At 47.3% G+C, this 22,140-nt stretch overlaps 1 protein-coding gene across 5 annotated transcripts in view; it reads left to right on the top strand.

The window, feature by feature from the left end:
- The window catches only part of LOC146869122 (butyrophilin subfamily 1 member A1-like), a 149,005-nt gene extending 129,091 nt beyond the window's left edge, over positions 1-19,914 (top strand). For 3 of the 5 annotated variants that reach the window (XM_085624126.1, XM_085624302.1, XM_085624141.1), the window contains 2 exons: positions 3,499-3,525; positions 13,277-19,914. In XM_085624126.1, coding sequence (XP_085480252.1) covers positions 3,499-3,525; positions 13,277-13,788 — 539 coding nt within the window. In that variant the 3' untranslated portion in view covers positions 13,789-19,914. The remainder of the gene's footprint in view (positions 1-3,498; positions 3,526-13,276) is intronic. The other 2 variants (XM_085624151.1, XM_085625081.1) reach the window with 1 other exon arrangement.
- Positions 19,915-22,140: the final 2,226 nt, after the last annotated feature.

Raw genomic sequence — 22,140 nt, 5'->3', positions numbered from 1 at the left:
GTTTGTGCTTCTCCACACCAAGCACTCTTAAACTATACTGCCCACCAGTATGGATGACATGTGACTCATACACTTTTAGGGGCATATTAGCAAGGGCTGGCGATATAAATATCGCCGTTTTAGCGTCCGTTTTCGGGCGATAAGTGGCGATAATTATATCGCAATATCATCAAGGACACACTAGCGCGTGTTTCTTTGATGTAGAGCCTGTTTTTTACACAGCCTCGCCTCGCGTCGCTAATGAGATGCAAAGAAGGCGTGGCTGTGAAAACAACACATGAAAGTATCGCGAAGGCAGCTTCGCGATATTAACAAGGAGGTGCAGTGACAAAAAAAATCGCGCTACTTTGGCCTTAACGCTGGAATTTAACGTCTGTTAAATTCCAGACTAAGGCATACTAATAATGGTAGGTGGATTATGCTGATACGACCACAGGGTCGTATCAGCAATGTTATCGCTGTTTTCCATGGAACATCGCTGGAATTCCAATAGAAGTCCATGTTCTGGTGTGAACATGGGCTTCTATTGGAATTTTCCAGGGCACATTATCAAGCCCATTATCGCCGCTTTAGCAGCAGTTTTCTGCCGCTAAAGCGGCGATAATTTTAACGCCGTCCTTGATAATATGCCCCCGAGTCACTGTTAAAGGGTGCTAGTGAGAGAATCTGTGGTGGAGGTGGTCATTGGGGCGGGCGCCAGCAAACATTGTCGCACAGGGCGCCACCAGCACTAAAGACGGCCCTGTCAGAGTTCTTTACCAAACATACACATTACACGTTGATAATAAATTATGTAAATGTGCAAACCAATGTACAAGATGAGTTACATGAGACAGGGTTACAAGGTGTAGGAGTCACATGTCTTTTTTAGCTCACTGTGCTATATTAGAAGGAATACAATGTATGAACTGCTGGTAACAAAAGGATGTCTGTGCTGAAAGCAGTAACCCACTTACCTATCTGCATAAAATAAGTATCTGTCATCTCCATGTTACATGATGTGCTTTGCAGGAGACACATTAACCTTCTGTACTACTTTGATTCAAATCTGGGACTTCACAAACCACAGATCTCTCCCACAAATGCGTTCACCTCCAGAGCTATCTCTCCATTACTTCTATTCCCTAAGATTTACTGGCACCTCTGCAGCAGACGCCTGAACCCAATCAAATATATTAAAATCTAGACTTCGCAACCAATTAAGCAGAACGGATCCACAGCCATGCTCTCCTTGTTGCCAATGTGTTTGTGGCAGGGCTAAAAAAAAAAATGTATTAGTTGAGGCCCAGATTTTGCGTCAGGATTGTGCCACTTTCTTGGCACAACCACGACAACAAATCTCATTTGTTAAATCTCATAATGCACTTAATTGTACTCATGATATGCCAGATGATCATATGTGTGAGGTCTTAATATCTGATGTCACTTCTTGTGATGTCACTTCCAGTGAGGTCCCTTCCTGTGATGTCACGTGCAATGTCACATATCGTGACATCATGCTCTCTGATGGCACAAGTCAATGTTTCACTTGCATATTACCTAACTTGGTTAGTCCCCCCACTTCTTTTTTTAGGACTTGTGCCCTGGCCAGAGCCATTCCGTGAGGTCATTTAACGGTCAAACTGTGCAGTTTGTAGTAATACAATGTCCGCTGGCGGTCAGTGCAGAGGCCAGAGCCTCATTGATATGGCATCAAGCTTGACGATCTTGAACAGGAAGGAACTGATTACAAGTTGGTCGAAGGGGGATTTCCTGGTTGGATACTTTTCCAGCCTTTCACACCTGGCCTGGCAGTCTTACACCTGGGGATTCTGGGTGAGGAACCAACGAGTCCAATTTATCAGTTGGATAAGTCGATGGATAAAACCATGTGTGGCTCCAGGTATGAGCCGGGAGCACAAGCGCAGCCAGGCCCTTTTCCCAAACCCTGTCTGCAGGACGTTGCGATTATTTAATGCTCCTCCCACCGGGCCATGCACCCAACATCTTCCCAGGCCCTGTGCAATGCTCCTCCCACCTGACCACGCCCCTAACATCCTCGCAGGCCCCTTGCAATGCGCCTCCCACCTGACCACGCCCCTTAGATCCTCCCAGGTCCCTTGCAATGCTCCTCCCACCTGACCACGCCCCTAACATCCTCCCCCCTTGCAATGCTCCTCCCACCTGACCACGCCCCTAGCATCATCCCAGACCCTGTGCAATGCTCCTCCCACCTGACCACACCCCTGGCATCCTCCCAGGCAACTTGCAATGCTCCTCCCACCTGACCACGCCTCTAACATCCTCCCAGGTCCCTTGCAATGCTCCTCCCACCTGACCACGCCTCTAACATCCTCCCAGGTCCCTTGCAATGCTCCTCCCACCTGACCACGCCCCTAACATCCTCCCAGGCACCTTGCAATGCTCCTCCCACCTGGCCACGCCCCATAGATCCTCCCAGGTCCCTTGCAATGCTCCTCCCACCTGACCACGCCCCTGGCATCCTCCCAGGCCCCTTACAATGCTCCTCCCACCTGACCACGCCCCTTAGATCCTCCCAGGTCCCTTGCAATGCTCCTCCCACCTAACCACGCCCCTAGCATCCTCCCAGGTCCCTTGCAATGCTCCTCCCACCTGACCACGCCCCTAACATCCTCCCCCCTTGCAATGCTCCTCCCACCTGACCACACCCCTGGCATCCTCCCAGGCAACTTGCAATGCTCCTCCCACCTGACCACGCCTCTAACATCCTCCCAGGCCCCGTGACATGATCCTCCCACCTGGCCACAGAAAGGTTGTTTAAATATTTGAAAACAAATAATTAATATGTCTTATATTTATATTTTTTCATTAAATTATATGTTTTATATATGTAATAAAATAATGCCAATTAATTGAACATTTTTCCTATGGGATTTGATTTTAAACCATGCCTCTTTTATTTTCTTTGGAATGGTGTTACAGTACCTTGTGTGGACCCGGGCTTATTCCAGCTTTGAGCTGGAGTAATTTACTATCATTTTGAGTCATTTTTGGTTGTACTAGTTTTAGAAGTGTGGTTTGTGAATAACAATGGGCTCACTCTTCTCACGGAGGGTGCACATTTCTCCCTACACCTCATCTTCACTCCTCTAAAAACCCGCACCATGTAGTAGTAAATCGGCCTCTTTTTCCAGCCAATCCCCCGTCCCCCCAACATTTACTGCTAAATACCAAACATACGTGCGTGAGGGGCTCCCGTAAAAAGAAAAAAAAATAGGAAAGGTGAAGGTGACTATTGTTCTACTACTGAATCTACCAAAAAATGCAGTTTGTGAATCCCCCCATCTTGTGTATGCCGTGGTGGGGGACAGTGGCCTGGTCAGTGATACAGAGCAGTGAACGACTGAGCGGGTAACGCTGCTGTACATACAGGGGCTAAACTCTCTGCTTTAATGATGGACCTTCTCTTCTGATGCTGCGCTGTTTCTTATTGTCCTTATTCTCATGCAAATAATGAAATCATGTTTCTCATTTCAGAGATTATTCCTGCAAAGAGAAGTCTAGGTAAGAGCCACTGCACATGCACCCACAGTCTCTGGTGTTCTCCTCCCATCAGGATGATCCACTTTGCAGCAGAGGGAGGGGGGAGCTTTTCAGCTATGTCTGGTGAGCGGAGCAGCAGGATTCCCCACAGCCCCACCAGCTCAGGCTCTCATCTCACCCGTACTCCTGTTGTGCTCATCTGAGTGGTGCTAAAGCCACTGCCTAGTACACAACACGGAGGTCAGAACGGCCACAATCTTTAGAGCCGCAATGCATTTCAATGTACATTTTTGGCGACCATGTTAAAGTCAGGCAAATTTACTCTTGCTTTTGTTCAAAGGGACGAACCAGGAAGTTTGTTAAAATCCTCAATGTCAAACGTGCTTAGGCATTTTGTGATCACAAATGTTCCAATTCACTAAACCACACCCTTCGTGGCAGCAATGGCCTTTTGTCATGTACCAAACCTAAACTGTGATTTGCAGAGGGGGTTGGAGCACCCTGCGAACTCATGGTAAATACAGCGCATGTTCTGGATTCATTCCTCATCAGTAGAGAGCAACAAGTCATCTTAGTGGTGCCGGAATGCTTCCCAAAGACTTCTCAGGCCTCAGATAGCATTAACCCCTCTATTAAAATGGTTATCAATTTGGCAAAACCCGGAACTTGAGCTAAATCGTGAAATTATAAAAGATTGTTTATCTCTCGAGTTCGGAATGGCTATTCCCTTGCTGCGCTATGTTAAGAATTTAACTAACGAAATAGGTCGCCCAGATATATTTGATAACCCTAACAACCTGTCAAAGGGGGACACAAAATGGGTAAAAGATACATATAAGCATAGGACAACCTTAGCCAGAGAAGAAAAGGAGTTAATAAAACCTACGGTAAAAGCCCATCAGCTAATAATTACCTCTAGTAGTATAGAACCCTACTTGACCATAGTGAACAACATGAATCATCGCTTTTTATTGACCAGGTTTAGACTGAACAAATACCATCTTTTGCTCACTGATGTTACGGGACACCGCGGCTCACGTCGCGCTGTCAGGCGCTGAAAGACAACACTTCCCGTCAGCCGGACGCTCCAGGTCACGTGGGGACGTCACCAACGTGCGTCCCATGTGATGCGGAAGCAGCGGATTTAGATGCGGCAGTCGACAGAAGACGCTGCCGATTATTCTTGGATGAACAGGCTTTCGGAGTTCGTGGCTACTTCGAGAGGTTGGGTAAGGGTGTCCGTGACACCGCTTCTCCGATTGTTTCATTTGCTAAAGGCATTGGCTGGCCGTGGAATTCGACATCACGCTAGGATATTGCGTGCTTCAGCAAGGGGTTCCTACCCGCTTGCTGTTTCATAACAATTCTGCTGTACTTTATATCTGAGGGTAGCCATATTTCCCTTCGTTGGCGAACTCAGTCCTTGGATTATCACGAGTTCTTGCGAGGGAGAGGCACGGCATTGTCAGGTATAGAGGGGACGCCCTCGGTGTCTTATTCATGTACTTTAAAACCAGTGTATTTTGAGTGCGAGTGACGTAACTCTGCTCATAGTAACTATTCTAGAGTGGTTGATTGGAAGCCACCTGGATCCGCCTTTGCTTGTACCGGCTCTTTCAGGCGCTACTCCTGTGGAATTCTTACTGAACCTCCAGGACAGTTTTACGGTGCATTTCCATATGAGCTGTTTCTTCCTCTTTTCCTGAGGGTGCTTGCTGCTTTGTGGGCTCCAGGAGGTCTACGCTGCACCCCTGAGGACTGGGTAGTTCTTCTTTTTCTTTACAGGTTAGTGAGAGCCAGGTAAAGGTTGAAAGGGAGGGTGAAGAAGCTGGAGCGTAGGAAGGGGGTAAAGGTCTAACCATTATCTTCTTGTGTCATCTACAGGTCTCCTTCCCTGCTGTTCCCTTCCTTCCCTTCCCCCCGCTTAACCACCCTTTAGTCTGTGTTACCTGAGATCCAGACTTGGGGAGGTTGGGAGAGGGGCCCCATAGAGCATCGAACCGACTCCGAGGATACGTTCTGGCACCGTAACAGAATAATCGGCCCACGAATAGATTTATCCTCCTGGTCGAGTCGATTCTACCATGGCCACCTTGGAAGACGTCATGGCGGCTTTAGCGGCGATGCAGGTAGAACTCACGGCTTCACGTACTGAAACCGCTGCGTTACAGGCTAGGGTAGACAGAATGCAACGCAATCCCTTTGACTATGGTTCTCCACCCCCTCCTAGTTCTATGGTGGTGGAAATTCCTACCCCTATCCCACTAGCCCCACCGGAACGTTTCACAGGGGACATACATAAGGTACAGGTGTTCCTAACCCAGGTACTTTTACACTTCAACTGCAAACCAAAGCTGTTTTCCACCAACCAGGCACGTGTCTCGTTCTTGATCTCCTACTTGGCAGGGGATGCCGCGCAATGGGCAGTTCCTTTGGTTCGACAAGACGACCCAACGCTCTATGATTGGAATGCCTTCAAAGAAGAGTTTGAGAAAACCTTCGATCGGCGCAACGACACCTTCACGGCAGATCGAGAACTATTAGAGCTGAAACAGGGGAATAAGGATCTCTTGGGCTATCTCAACGCCTTCAGGCGGCTAGTCGCCGAAACCCAGTGGCCAGAAGGGAAACGATCAGCACTCTTCTACCAAGGATTAAGAGAGGAACTTAAGGATGCGATAGCGCAAGTGGATCCACAACCCCAGTCCTGTGAAGCCTTGATAGATTTAACGCGGCGCTTAGATCAACGGTTACGAGACCGTCGAGGAGAACCGAAGAGAAGGGACCGATTTCCGGTTCGCTTTGAACGCTCCCGGTCTACGGAGCAAGGAACAGCAGCTCAAGAACCTATGGAGATTGGCACCATGAGAGCACCATTGACCTCAGAGGAGAGAGAGCATCGCAGAAGGGACGGCCTCTGTCTCTATTGTGGCAAGAAGGGCCATTTTTTGAAGGAATGTCCGGTAAAACCCAAGAGCAGCCGCCTTCGGCCAGGTATATCCTCCTGGAACTCTCCAAAGACCACGACGGAAAACTGACACGCTCCACGCCGGTTGAAGGGGAGGCGTCGAGCGGATTATGCATCCCTTCACTCAAGGATGGGTCCGAAGAAAGAAAAAACCACTTCTTTATTTCAGTGATACTGAAAGTGCACAAGGAACCCAGTCTCACTCGTGCAATGGTAGATTCCGGAGCCACAGGGCGTTTCATGGATAAGAATACAGCCCAACGGTTAGGGGTCTCCTTGATCCTAAAGACGTCACCGGAAGTGGTGTTAGCTGTGGATGGAAAACCTCTGCAATCCAGTCCCATCAGTCAAACTACCGAACCGTGTGTGATTGAATGTTTACCTGGACACCAAGAATTATTGGAATTTGAAATCATACACGCTCCCTCGTACGGAATGATATTAGGATTGCCCTGGCTCGCTAAACACAATCCAGGCATAGATTGGAGTCGAGGAACCATAACATTGGATTTGGACTTTTGCAAAACCCACTGTTGGAAGGTGCCCGCTTCTAACACCATGACCTGTCATCACATTGCCACAGCTGCGGAAAAAGAGACACAATTGCCACAATGTCATCTACCATTTCAGGATGTATTTGATGATCAACGAGCGGAAGAGCTGCCCCCACACAGACCCTACGATTGTAGGATAGACCTCAAACCAGGAGCAGTGGTCCCCTGTGGTAGGGTCTACGCTCTCTCTGAACCAGAAAATCAGCATTTACGTCTCTACTTGGATAAGTATCTGGCTTTGGGATTTATTCGACCTTCTTGTTCTCCAGCTGCTTCCCCTTTATTTTTTATACCCAAAGCCAATGGGGAATTAAGGACTTGTATCGACTTCCGCGCATTGAATGCCATCACCATACGCAACCAATATCCACTTCCGTTGATTCCAGTACTTTTAGAACAAGTGAGGGGAGCGGTGATTTACACCAAATTGGACCTGCGAGGGGCGTACCATTTGGTTCGAATGCGCCAAGGCGACGAGTGGAAGACTGCCTTCAAGACGCGGTATGGGTTATATGAATACCTAGTCATGCCGTTCGGGCTCTGTAACGCCCCGGCAGCCTTTCAGTTCTTCCTCAATGACGTTCTCAGACAATATTTGGATAAAATAGTGGTAGTCTATATCGATGACATCTTGATCTATTCCACACGCAAAGAAGAACACACACACCACGTTAACCTCATACTACAAGTGTTGCGCGACAACAAGTTATTTTGCAAGATCAATAAATGCGAATTCCACGTGTCCATAGTGGAATTCTTAGGGGTAATGCTTACTCCAAAAGGCCAGGAAATGGCCGAACGGAAAGTGACAGCCATCACAGAATGGCCACCCCCCAAGACAGTCAGAGACATACAATGCTTTATGGGATTTGCGAACTTTTATAGACGCTTTATAACTCAGTTCTCCAACAAAGCGGCACCGCTCACACGTTTAACCAAGAAAAACGTAAAATTCCAATGGACACAAGAAACGCAGTTAGCCTTTGATACCTTAAAGAACGCATTTGTAACAGCCCCCGTGTTAACCCATGCGGATCCCGAAGCACCCTTTATCGTAGAAGCAGACGCCTCTGATGTGGCGATTGGAGCCGTCTTATCTCAACGAAATAGCACCAACGGTCAATTGCATCCTGTGGCCTTCATGTCGAAAAAATTGAATGGGGCAGAGCAGAACTATACAATCACCGAAAAGGAATTGCTGGCCATAAAGGAAGCATTTCAGGAGTGGAGACACTGGCTGATGGGGGCACGACATACGGTCACAGTTTATACCGACCATCGGAATCTCCAGTTCCTAAAAACAGCTCGCCTTCTCACCCCAAGATTGCTTCGATGGATGACGTTCTTCGAGGAATACGACTTCATTGTGACCTTTCGCCCCGGGTGTCAGAACAAGAAAGCTGACGCATTGACACGACAGGATTCCTCGGTCGTCCCCGATCTTCGACCAGAGAGATCGATCCTTAACCCGCAGAAGGTCATAGGGGTCATACGGGTGGACCAATTCCTCCAAAAGGTAAAGGAGGGGGTGTTGACACGGAAATGGAAGGACTGGCTGCAACAACATCCAGAGTGGAAGAAGAAGCAGGGAGTGATAATGAAAGGGTCACAAATGCTCATCCCGTCCGTAGACTTACAGCAACAAGTTTTCCATTGGTGTCACACGGACCCTAGCGCAGGACATCACGGGAACGAGAAAACATGTGAAAAGATTCTGCGACAATGTTGGTGGCCGGCACTCCGAAAGGATGTCTCTAAATGGATCAAATCATGTGTGGTGTGCGCACAAACCAAGACCCCACCTGGGAAACCCTACGGATTGCTACAGCCGCTTCCCACTCCAGAAGCCCCATGGGAAAGATGTTCGGTAGATTTCATCGTGGGACTTCCGGCAGACAGGGGCCATACAGTAATACTAGTCATAGTAGACTTCGTCACCAAGATGGGTCATTTCGTGGCCTGTAAGACGCTTCCCACGGCCGGACAATTAGCCACTCTCTTAATGGAAAACGTGGTGAGGTTACACGGCTTACCCAAGGTCATCGTGTCGGACCGAGGGGGTCAATTCACTGCCAAATTTTGGAAAGCCTGGTGTACCGCCTTGCATATCTCATCCGCCAAATCCACCAGCTACCACCCACAAACGGACGGACAGACAGAAAGACTTAATCGCACCTTGAAACAATATTTGAGGAGTTATGTGAACGCTAACACGGATTCCTGGTTGGAATGGCTATGGTTGGCAGAGATCGCCTACAACAACGCACTACATAGTTCCACAAAATATACCCCATTTTACAGCACCTACGGTTTCCATCCCCGCTTTCTCCCGTTCAGTGCCCCTGGTAGGAGCGATAGCATTCCATCGGTTCAGGAAAGAATAAGGCATATACAAAAAACACTAGTACACACCAGGAGAAATCTGATAAAGGCGAAAACATTGTATAAAAGGCAAGCAGACAAACATCGAACATCAGGACCAGAGTATCAGAAAGGCGACCTCGTGTGGCTGTCCACACGTTACCTTCGCTTTAAACGCTACAGCGTTTTTAACCCTCGATATATTGGCCCCTACCGGGTGGTAAGACACATTAACCCAGTCGCGGTAAAGATCGCACTCCCCTCTCACATAAGACTTCACCCGGTATTCCACGTCTCATTACTGAAACCCGCTCATGGGAGTGGACCAACCGCCCCGGCACCTGTGGGGATAGATCAATCTGATGAGTACGAGGTAGACAGAATTCTGGACTCGAAAATTCGCCGCCACAAACTATGGTACCTCATTGCGTGGAAAGGTTATAGCCCAGAGGAAAACTCCTGGGAGCCCGAATCAGCGGTGCATGCCCCCAGACTGGTGGCCGCTTTCTATAGACAACATCCAGGCAAACCTTGCGCCTGTCAGTGCTCTCCGAGAGGGGAATGTCCTGTTACGGGACACCGCGGCTCACGTCGCGCTGTCAGGCGCTGAAAGACTACACTTCCCGTCAGCCGGACGCTCCAGGTCACGTGGGGACGTCACCAACGTGCGTCCCATGTGATGCGGAAGCAGCGGATTTAGATGCGGCAGTCGACAGAAGACGCTGCCGATTATTCTTGGATGAACAGGCTTTCGGAGTTCGTGGCTACTTCGAGAGGTTGGGTAAGGGTGTCCGTGACACCGCTTCTCCGATTGTTTCATTTGCTAAAGGCATTGGCTGGCCGTGGAATTCGACATCACGCTAGGATATTGCGTGCTTCAGCAAGGGGTTCCTACCCGCTTGCTGTTTCATAACAATTCTGCTGTACTTTATATCTGAGGGTAGCCATATTTCCCTTCGTTGGCGAACTCAGTCCTTGGATTATCACGAGTTCTTGCGAGGGAGAGGCACGGCATTGTCAGGTATAGAGGGGACGCCCTCGGTGTCTTATTCATGTACTTTAAAACCAGTGTATTTTGAGTGCGAGTGACGTAACTCTGCTCATAGTAACTATTCTAGAGTGGTTGATTGGAAGCCACCTGGATCCGCCTTTGCTTGTACCGGCTCTTTCAGGCGCTACTCCTGTGGAATTCTTACTGAACCTCCAGGACAGTTTTACGGTGCATTTCCATATGAGCTGTTTCTTCCTCTTTTCCTGAGGGTGCTTGCTGCTTTGTGGGCTCCAGGAGGTCTACGCTGCACCCCTGAGGACTGGGTAGTTCTTCTTTTTCTTTACAGGTTAGTGAGAGCCAGGTAAAGGTTGAAAGGGAGGGTGAAGAAGCTGGAGCGTAGGAAGGGGGTAAAGGTCTAACCATTATCTTCTTGTGTCATCTACAGGTCTCCTTCCCTGCTGTTCCCTTCCTTTCCTTCCCCCCGCTTAACCACCCTTTAGTCTGTGTTACCTGAGATCCAGACTTGGGGAGGTTGGGAGAGGGGCCCCATAGAGCATCGAACCGACTCCGAGGATACGTTCTGGCACCGTAACAACTGATTCTGTAGGTTGGATGAAGGACAGGGACCTGGAGATCTGTTCTTGCGACAGATTCTCCCTCAAGGATACTGCTCATTTTCTCTTTTTTTGTAAACATCTGTCCCCTCTCCGTAAAAAGTTTATCATCCCCCTTATTAAAAACAAAGGATTTAGACAAGTCAAACCTGCTCTTTTGTATCTCCAGCTGCTAGGTACTACTTGGGAGATTTTTAATATAGCAAATTTTTTGGCTATTGCGATGAGATTAAGGAAAAAAATCAAGTGGACATAGTGTTGTTTATAATTATTTTTGAACTCTGATCAAATTTGACCAAGTCTTATTTTTATCATTGTTTTAAACCTATTTTGTAAATGTCTATTTTAAATGCTATTTATTGAGTATGTATTTGATGTTTTGCACTTTTATGGTTCTTGATATGAGCCGAATAAAGTAATCTTGACTGACTGACTTCTCAGGCCTCTGCGCCACGCACTCGGCGCAGGTGAATCACCAAAGTGTGATGTGATGACACAGCACTGAATTGCATTTGGGTTTGCAACAACATAGCGAATCGCTGTTTGGAAAGGGCGTGTTTAGCACATCCCATCCAAGAAGCAATTCACAATGAGATGGATGTATTAATGTTTTGCTAATTAAATCCATTAAAAAACATTATTATTTTACCGACCATTGAAGGCAGTGGCAACCCATTCACAAATAGAAAGGCACCAGCAAGGGACACCTTGCCCTTTGTGAAGGTTCAAAATAACATTTTGATGGAGTAGACAGTGGTCAATAGAATCACTTTTTACTCATAAAAATGTTTTGTAAAGAATTTTTCTTTTTTTTTAAATGTGTGAAATTTGTCTTTTAAGACAATGGACAATATAAAAAAAATATTGCTTTATTGAAAAGAAGTCACACACATACTGGTCTGCTGACCCCATCAGGCCACCATCCCTCGGATTGTAACCAATTAGAGTAGGTTACAATTTGCATATTAATGAGGCAGGGTGGATTCCAATCCCCGATGAATGCTGATTTTGCAAAATGAGCTATTAGTACATATGTCGGTTCGCAAAATCAGAATCAATTCGATAAACGTCAGGGCACAATTTGCGACACTTTTACTGCATCAGTTCCTCGTACGTTTGACCCTAGTCCCTTGTGGCAATGCCTTGTATCTCCTTAGACATTCATCCACTCACGACCACTGTGATACAGTGAGACAACGGGAAATACAGGGTGGACCGCACACCTGTCCGCCATCTTGCTTCTCCGCAGTGCCGTTCCCCTTTCCACTGTCATCACCGCAGCTTTTATAGGGAAACGCACTAGTAATTCCTGCGTGTGGCCATTCAGGGTCAGTCGTCTGTGATGATGTCATGCAGTCTTTGGTAGGATTCCCTCTCTGTATATTACGTCACTGGTAAGAACACTGAATATGCAATGGCCTGGCATTCTCCCGGCTCATGCATATTCATTAGGGAGAAGGCTGCTCATACTAACACCTATGTTAAAGCACTGTGCTGTCTCCTGTGGTTTCCATCCTGACTGGGGTGTACTTCAGCCCATGTTAGGGCACTGTGCTGTCTCCTGTGGTTTCCATCCTGACTGAGGTGTACTTCAGCCCATGTTAGGGCACTGTGCTGTCTCCTGTGGTTTCCATCCTGACGGAGGTGTACTTCAGCCCACGTTAGGGCAATCTGCTGTCTCCTGTGGTTTCCATCCTGACTGAGGTGTACTTCAGCCCATGTTAGGGCACTGTGCTGTCTCCTGTGGTTTCCATCCTGACTGAGGTGTACTTCAGCCCACGTTAGGGCAATCTGCTGTCTCCTGTGGTTTCCATCCTGACTGAGGTGTACTTCAGCCCATGTTAGGGCACTGTGCTGTCTCCTGTGGTTTCCATCCTGACTGAGGTGTACTTCAGCCCATGTTAGGGCTCTGTGCTGTCTCCTGTGGTTTCCATCCTGACTGAGGTGTACTTCATCCCATGTTAGGGCTCTGTGCTGTCTCCTGTGGTTTCCATCCTGACTGAGGTGTACTTCAGCCCATGTTAGGGCACTGTGCTGTCTCCTGTGGTTTCCATCCTGACTGAGGTGTACTTCAGCCCATGTTAGGGCACTCTGCTGTCTCCTGTGGTTTCCATCTTGTCTGTGATCTAGTTGTGTCTGTCTTTTGCCCTCTTCTGTGTGGACCTGATGTACGATGAAGCAGGCGTCTCCTTTCCTCTCCCTGTCTCTTCCTCCTGTAGCTTTAGATGCAATTCTTTTTCACTGTGGTCTTTGACTGAAACCATCTTTAACTCTTTCTTTCCAGTGGAAGTTCTTATGGATCCCAACACAGCTCACCCTGAACTTCACATTTCAAAAGACTGCAAGACACTGACGCGTGGTGAGAGACAGACAGACTTACCGGACTGTCCTGAGCGCTTCGATACTAGCTTCTGTGTGCTGGGTTCAGAGGGATACTGCTCAGGGAAGCATTACTGGGAGATCGAGGTGGACCACAGCACTGGGTGGATCGTCGGGGTCGTTCAAAATACGATCAAAAGGAAGGGAAATATCGAGCTGTCGCCCAAGGAGGGAAAGTGGCTGCTGGAGCTGAGTGGTGGAAAGTACACTGCGCTCACCTCACCCCCAACTCCTCTGGTCATCAAGAAAGAGCTCAAGAAGATTGGCGTTTACCTGGACTACGAAAACGGCAAAGTGTCGTTCTTCAATGCCGAAACCTTCCGCAACATTTATACATTCCGGCATTCATTCTCCAGACAAACACTGTACCCCTTCTTCTCTTTATGGATCTTAGAGGATAAAATGACACTGTGCTAAGACTAAGAAGCGTGTCATCAAGGAAAGAAAATGTAAAAAGTTATCTTTTGTGTTGACCTCAGTCGTCTCAGAACATCAGCAACTGACATTACTGTTCTTATTGGTGCAACATGTAGAGCTCAGCTGATACCTACACAGGTGTCCTGGCGCGGCCACCGTACGGCGCAAAAATGAGGAGGGGTGAAGCCAGGGTGCCAGCGCTTTCTTGAAAGTTAGGAGGTCCCCAATGGAAGGGAGAGAGCAGGGCGGCTTGTTCCAGAGTTGAGTGTCCTGCACTGAAAAGGTTTGGATCCTGCACATGACTTTTGAATTTTGGAACTATTGTGATCCTGTGTGTTCCAGTGCAGAGCCCTCTTTCAATCAGGATGAAACATGTTATTGATACAACAAGGGATGGACTGTGATTCCATCTAAATGCTCACTGTGAACGTGTCATGGACGTGTGTGCTCACTGTGAACGTGTCATGGGCGTGTGTGCTCACTGTGAACGTGTCATGGGCGTGTGTGCTCACTGTGAACGTGTCATGGGCGTGTGTCATGGACGTGTGTGCTCACTGTGAACGTGTCATGGGCGTGTGTGCTCACTGTGAACGTGTCATGGGCGTGTGTGGTCACTGTGAACGTGTCATGGGCGTGTGTGCTCACTGTGAACGTGTCATGGGCGTGTGTCATGGACGTGTGTGCTCACTGTGAACGTGTCATGGACGTGTGTGCTCACTGTGAACGTGTCATGGACGTGTGTGCTCACTGTCAACGTGTCATGGGCGTGTGTGCTCACTGTCAACGTGTCATGGACGTGTGTGCTCACTGTGAACGTGTCATGGACGTGTGTGCTCACTGTGAACGTGTCATGGACGTGTGTGCTCACTGTGAACGTGTCATGGGCGTGTGTCATGGACGTGTGTGCTCACTGTGAACGTGTCATGGGCGTGTGTGCTCACTGTGAACGTGTCATGGGCATGTGTGCTCACTGTGAACGTGTCATGGGCGTGTGTGCTCACTGTGAACGTGTCATGGGCGTGTGTCATGGACGTGTGTGCTCACTGTGAACGTGTCATGGACGTGTGTGCTCACTGTGAACGTGTCATGGACGTGTGTGCTCACTGTGAACGTGTCATGGGCGTGTGTGCTCACTGTCAACGTGTCATGGGCGTGTGTGCTCACTGTCAACGTGTCATGGACGTGTGTGCTCACTGTGAACGTGTCATGGACATGTGTGCTCACTGTGAACGTGTCATGGACGTGTGTGCTCACTGTGAACATGTCATGGGCGTGTGAGAATCCCGTTTATGCGAAAACACATTCAGTGCTGGTTTGGATTGGACGTTATTCAGGGGTTTCATAAACACTAGGATTGTTTCTCTACATAATTCTATCATGTTATTTCCTTTAATCATTTGCTGTTATGTTATGTTCTGTTGAATATTCTTGTTAAGCACGACACTCACCCGGAGGCATCTAGGCGCTGCAGTAATACGGAGAGGATTTATTATTAAGGTTTCTTTATTTTCATTTTATGAGGCGGTTTGAGGTTCATGAACACATGTGGGACAGGTTCCTTTTTAGCTGCGGTTTCCATTTCTTTATCCTGCCTGTGCTTAGTTCAGAGCCAGCGTCCTGTCATCGCATCGCAGAACTTGTGAAAGTGGCACCCCTGTCTGAACACCCTTCAGCATGGATGGTGGCACCACCGGGCACCACGAGTCTGGTCCACCCCCTCGATATCCACATCTCAAGGTTTTAGCAGAAGATACTCGAACCAAACATGTGATTAAGAAGACGCAAATGCTTACGGACTATTTACATAATGGACCTATTTTGGATCCGCATCGTATAGTCCGGTTAGGTCTAGTGCCTTAAAGTCCCCCTTCGATTCTGAAAACATAAGATACAATCGGTGGTCAGTGCCCTACATAAATTCTGTGCATTGACCATTGATTGAGAGAAAGACTTTACCCCGGCACGGATCCAGCTGGCACCAGATTCCCCCTTGAGGTTACGTCGAGACTCTCCTAAGGCTCGGGCTGTACAGAGCGGGGCCAGGTCCCTGTTCGGCCCTGAACAAACACAATGCCTTTGCCCTCAAAATAGATGTGAAGCTATTCCAGACCGACACTGAGGGGCATATGTACAAGCCCCTATCGCCACCACAGAGTCACTTTTGCAGAAGTAGTGCTGGCCATAGGGGCTGCGCCTTATGTACAAGGCAGTGTTAAGCCACTTAACATGGTTTGACACTGCCTTGTACACAAGGCACCCTTTCACGCTATGGTTAGCGTGAAAGGGGAGGGCACTGTCACTCATTCATATTGACGCTGCCCTCTATGTACAAGGATCTCGTACATAGGAGGCAGCGCCAAAATTAAGACCAGGTAAAACCCGGTCTTAAGTTGGCGAAACGAGCAGAAATGCATTATTTCTCCTCGTGCAAGGCAGCACACATGGAAAACGCAAAACGCCATTGATTATTTATGTACAGGAAGGCCCCCCCCTTCCTGTGCATAAACAATCTTTGAAAAGAGTGGCAATCTTAACAAAAATGGCAAGTGACAAAACGGCATTTAAACATTGTGTATGTGCAGAATGGGGACCTTCCTACACAAACAATCCTCCCCTGCACGCAGACACCGTTGCACTCTGGAGAAAGGGGGTCTGCATTGGCGCTAAGTTGCTAAACTGAGCACCATCGCAGGGGGTTATGCAACGCTGCACCACATTCTTGTACATATGGTTCAGCCTTGCGTTTCTGACATGGAGGAGAGACGAGTTAAGCCAGGAAGGCTAACGCCTCTCTCTCTCCCACTTCCTTGAACATATCCCCCTAAATCGTGTTTGTCCCTCGTCCACGCACCACCATTGAAACCCTAGTAATCAGTGTATAGTTTATTGATCTGGTAGAACTACCATAGCGCCTAGAGACAGCACATCCATAGTGTCAGAGCTACACATGTGATAATGATGTCGCAATATTTCATTGTTGTTTTCACTGTCCATGAAACATTTAATTGCTTCTAAAGATTATCTTCCGTGACGCTTCCATGCATTATTGTCTGAACTAGATTCAGGAGTTTAAAAATAAATATGTGAAAGTCCATATCCTATTTCCAGAGATCCTTGAGTGTGAAGCTTGCCAATGAAGGATCGCTTGGATTCCCGCAGTGCCCCTGAACCGTTTGAGGACTTTCAGTCGCCCAGAGAGCACCGCCCTCAGAGGGGTACTCAGTGCCTGTTCCGGGGCTGCGGCTCAGGTGGGATTCCTTGCTCAGTCATTGTGCACTGAACTACGTTCTTGTACCCACGGGGTAGTAACCCAACCCCTGAGACCTGGGGTAAAACCCAGGACTGCGACAAAACAAAAAGGAGACTGGCACTGACTGAGTGAAGCAGACGTTGAGGGAGACACCGCCTGCATTTCTTCTGTCGAATAAAGAGGCGGACCTGACGAATGGCTTCATGAGTGATACAAAGGGACTTAAAGACGACTCTTGGGTCTGAGCAGCCAATGGGGAGAAGCACGCGCAGCTGTTGAACATGAGTCACGTGGAGGGGACTGAGGCGGCTGATTGGAGTCAAGAGAGGTGCTTAAGCAAGTAGTGAGGTGACCCTAAGAGTGACAGTAATTCAATCTACTTAGTGTGAAAGACTTCACCACTAGGGGGCAACCATGCCTACAGGGGAGGGGCCGGAGGTTGCAGAGAATCCTCATGGGGGAGAAACAAAAAGCTGACAATGTGTTGATGTACTGGGATCATTTGCTGGGGGTTGTCTGTGTCGGGGGTCGGATGGTGTGGCTAGGTGGAAGTACTGGGTGTTATTTCTTGAGTGTGTGTCTCCTGAAAAGGTGTTTTCAGTTGTTTCCTTAAGAGTAGAAGAGATTGTGCTTCCTGGACCTATATTGTGATGTTGTTCCAGGTCATTGGTGCATAACAGGGAAGCCTTGGTTCCTGTTTGCTATGCTTGTTCTCAGGTCTGGTGATGTCAAAGCAGAGTGTCTTGCGTAGAACACTTGAGAACTTCATCGTGTCTGCCAAGTTTAGTGGTGGTTGGACTCAAGTGGCATTCAGATGATGCACCAGACCTTTAGGGTCATGTGTTTAGGATAGAAAGCCAATAAGTTATTGAAGCACAGGTCTGACCTGGTCTTATGTTTCCCAGTCACTAGCTGAGTCCAGTGACCACATGCAGGGCACTCTTTAGTGGTCCATATAGGGGTCTTGGATGCCTGCGAGCAAGGTATTGCCACTGTTCAGATGGCTCAAGACAAGAACCAGGGCTTGAGCAGCATTGTGAAGTCTGAACATTTAGGATTTACCTTAAATGTGCACAGAAGTGAGAGACTGTTTCTAATTTCATGGTGATGTGGAAAACATAGTTGAGGCTGCAGATGAGATGGAAGGTGTGAAATGTGTCACTTTTTAAAAGCTGAGGGGTGCATTTAGCAAGATGCATGGCAGTCATGTATATTTCTACTTGAGTTTGCTTTCGCTGGCAACTAGGATGACATATGTTTTTAGGGGATTCAGTTTCCAGTGGGCCTAAATGAGGCCAGTATGCCAGGCGATCGGTGTCAACACTGAATGGGACCTCTAAGAAGAGCTGTGTGCCATCTGTACACTGGTGAGCTTGATGTCCTTGTGGACATGAATACACCAACCATTTCCATGAAGAAGTGAGCCTTGAGGTGTGTCGCAGCTCACAGGAATGTGGTCTGATCTGGAACTGGTCATATAAGTTCATACACAATTAGAACAACATCAAGAATAAAAATAATATTGTTAGTAATGATGCACTTGGAGTGATGATTTTCACAGATCATATTAACTTGTCGCCACACAGACATGCTTTTTGACAGATCCACGCCCTTACTAGCTTCAAACACAGTTACAATATGTGTGAGTGTCAAAGATTGAGAAAAGAGGAGAATGTTTTTGTTATATGAGCACCTCCATATTGATTAGGCCTGAGTTTTACTCCGCAGAACTCCCCAAAGTGACAGAAAAACTCAGCTGTGCTCCACGGACTTCCGTAAGTGGCGGAGTATGTTAGATCGCACTGCTCAAGTTGGTTTTAAGCGGCAGGAGTTTGCCTGTGCTGTAAAATCAGCGCAAACAGCACTTAAGGTGATGCCGGAGGGCGCTGCTGCTTTCAGCCACTCAAGGAGACATTCTCCTCGAGCGCCAGCTTCCTGATCGCAAGCAGCAGATTTCTCAACGCGAGCGATGGAGACCTGCTGCGACCGTCATCATTGAGAGATCGCGCCAAGAGGAGGTCCAGCTGATTTTTGTCTCGTGAGCGTTCGCCAACTTACTGCTGGCTGGCCATGCGCGAGAAAAAACTGCGTCACTTTGCAGAGTTTTGCAGAACTCCGCATGGAGCGTTAAGGGGGTAAAACTCCACAAACTCCGCCGGCGGAGCGTAGTTCTTTGCCCGCCCCTAATATTGATGTTAGGTCCGTATTAAACATATTGTGTGGAACTATGTACACCTTTTGCTTCGCCAAGTCAAATATGTGCAAGAATTGGAGTTTTGGTTAGCGCCACATTCAAAAGAACAATTTCAAGTCTTATATTACGTGTCGTTAAGTGGAGAGACTGGATGGTTAAGCCTTACATGGAAAAGACAGAAACTGATTAATGTCTTTAAAATACAATCTCACAGGTCACTTGAGCCAACATAATATGTTGATCTATCGGATTCAAATATAGATGATTGCCAAGGTGCGGAGCAGAGTAGATCTCACCACATTCAGTTGTTAATTAATTATTTCATACTGTAGTGTTTTGTCTTGTAAGAAGCAAATACACAAAATTAAAAATATAGCTGCTCAGAATGGTGGCGACGCACACTGTTAGTTGCAGATCACTACAACTACTACAACGGCATTCATTGGCACTACTTTGTTGACCACTACATTGTCACATTTGTATTGTCTTCAACACCATTATTTCAACCCTACCCAGATCCTTGAATTATTAAATTTTAATTAAATGACAGATGTTGCTTAATTTAACTCGAATACTTACCTTAAAGCCATGTTTCATTACATTTAATTATTTAATTATTTGTCCTTATCCATGCCATAATCTTATCCTTAAAACTAACCCTTAATAAAGAATGTTGAATTTGTTTGTTGTATCCTATAACTAGCACTAATAATGACTCTAACTGTTAAATATGTATACGCATTTTTAGGTCAGGCCTTAGACAAGAACACCCGATTTTAATAAAATGAAATGCAATATGTACTTACTTGTAGGGACTTTCAGCCAGCTTTCATTATTCACTGGGCTGCTAGTGCGTTATTCCCATTTTTCTGCCACCCACTCCAGCACACAGCATGGATCAATGAGTCATTGGTCATTGGTTGTCTGCAGTGTGTACCTTACAGCATCCTGCCCTTTCACAAGGAGCACATCCTCGCATGACGTAGTCTCCTTACCTGCCTTGGGCCGCTCTGGCAATCAGGGCCCTTTGAGAACATATTTTTGTTTATAGCCATTTTTTTTAATATGACGCTTGGAGGTGACTGTTTCCTAAATCACCGATATCAGGTTGTTACATCTTAGAACTGTCATTTTTTCTCTTAACATTTGGAAAATAATGTGTTTGTAGTGTTGACATTGGGGTTTTATATACACAGAAGTCTATTTTTATGGGCCCAGGATGAAAACATATGTTGCTCTCTTTGTATCTCAGTTCAGTCTGCCATCCGAGTGGTACCTCTGGCGACACATGGCTGATCAGCGATGCTCTCAGGCTAAAAAGGCGATTATGTACTTGTCCATTATGTAATCAGAAACTGCGCACGTCGCAGCATCACATTAAACTCATTTGTAATATGATTCAAACTTTCAAAGTGTATTAAACAGCCCAACCGCTTGTATTGATTCGCCAGATAAGTGGAAATAAATAGCGCTTGAAATTCTTAAACCGCAGTTAGTGCAATGAAAGTGCGCACTTCAGGGACCGGGAGTGCACACTCCACATGCGGGTAAAACTGACTATCCTTAAAGCTGGAATCACAAATGCTGGTTGGTTATTTTTACACAGAGACACGGCATTCAATGGTTTTTGCCGCTCAGGCTTTATTTGTGGGGGAGCGAGCCCTTGAAGGCTCGAACCCAACGTCTGTCTCTGCTCGGGGTCCTCGCAGACCCTCAAGCCCAAAGCAATCTGAGCCTGGCCACTGCATGTTAGAGCCTCTCCTATCCATGCACTCCCTTCCTCCTGCTGGCAGCAGGTCGCACAGTCTCCCTCTCTGCATCTCTGCCCTGTATGTGTCCGGTGCACCTTCACATGTTCATGCTAAAGAAGCCAAAGGAAAGCTGTGTCAATGGAAGGTTCTTGCATTCACCCTGTGCAGATACACACATGAATACAGAAAAAGAAAAACATAAAAGGGCTGTGTTGCACATTCTTAACATCAGATGTGTTTCATCTGTGCCAAATATTTTGGGATTGGAAAGGTATGAAGTTGAAAGCCCAGTGGGTTTAATATCTGCCGCATCTTTGAAGTGGGTGAAGGGTCACTGTTGCAGTTCGGTTCTACCCATTCAGTGGGGCTGTATTGATTTGCTTCTTGAATCACCTGGTTTAGGACTTTTTACTGAGGGTGAGTTTCACTACATGTGTCTCACCCATGCAAATCACATGGCAAATGGACTGCACGTGTTTGCCACCAGTGTCCGCATTTAAAGATAAGGCCGCTGCAATGCATCAAAAGTAAGGGGTGCTTGGATGGTTACACATGAACATGTGTGAAAACTCGTGTACACACATGTGGGGGCTGCGTGTTGGGGGCTCCTGCCACATGCAGACCTGTAACTGCACACTGATAGCCTTGCTCAGAGGGACGTTTGCAGGATTAGATATTTGCTTGGGTAGGCCCTGTACTGTTAGTGTAACTAACAGGGAAAGTCGGTGTGATTTACTGTTTTGTCTGTAATGACACTTTATGATACACAGAGGGAGAAAGCTGCCTTAGAGTGTCGTTTGGCTTTCCTTTGGCCTACAGAGACCGGTGACATATCGAATTGGGGTGTAATCTGTGCAGGAAAATCAATTCTGCAAGTTCCAAAAAGTTAGCTAAACAATTTATGGGTCAACCAGAACTGTCATATTTCTCTAGCTCAGCTCAGGTTCAGATCCCAGGCCTTTTGTCACCCTGTTGTGCCAGGGTAATTACATTTCTCCCCAGCAGCAGGAACAAAGGCCTCACCACACAGGGAGTAATTCACAGTGCTTCACTCAGTTCCTGAGGAGGAAAGAGGTTGGGTGGAATGATCTTCATCAGTCAATCAGCTGTCATACTTTACCAGGGATTGGCCTGCCCAAGCCCACTAAACAAAGGAG

The sequence above is a fragment of the Triturus cristatus genome, chromosome 1_1 (assembly GCF_964204655.1).
Source record: "Triturus cristatus chromosome 1_1, aTriCri1.1, whole genome shotgun sequence".
Lineage (NCBI taxonomy): Eukaryota > Metazoa > Chordata > Amphibia > Caudata > Salamandridae > Triturus > Triturus cristatus.
Note: the sequence above shows the minus strand (reverse complement) of the source record. Positions and strands in the feature narration are given on the sequence as shown.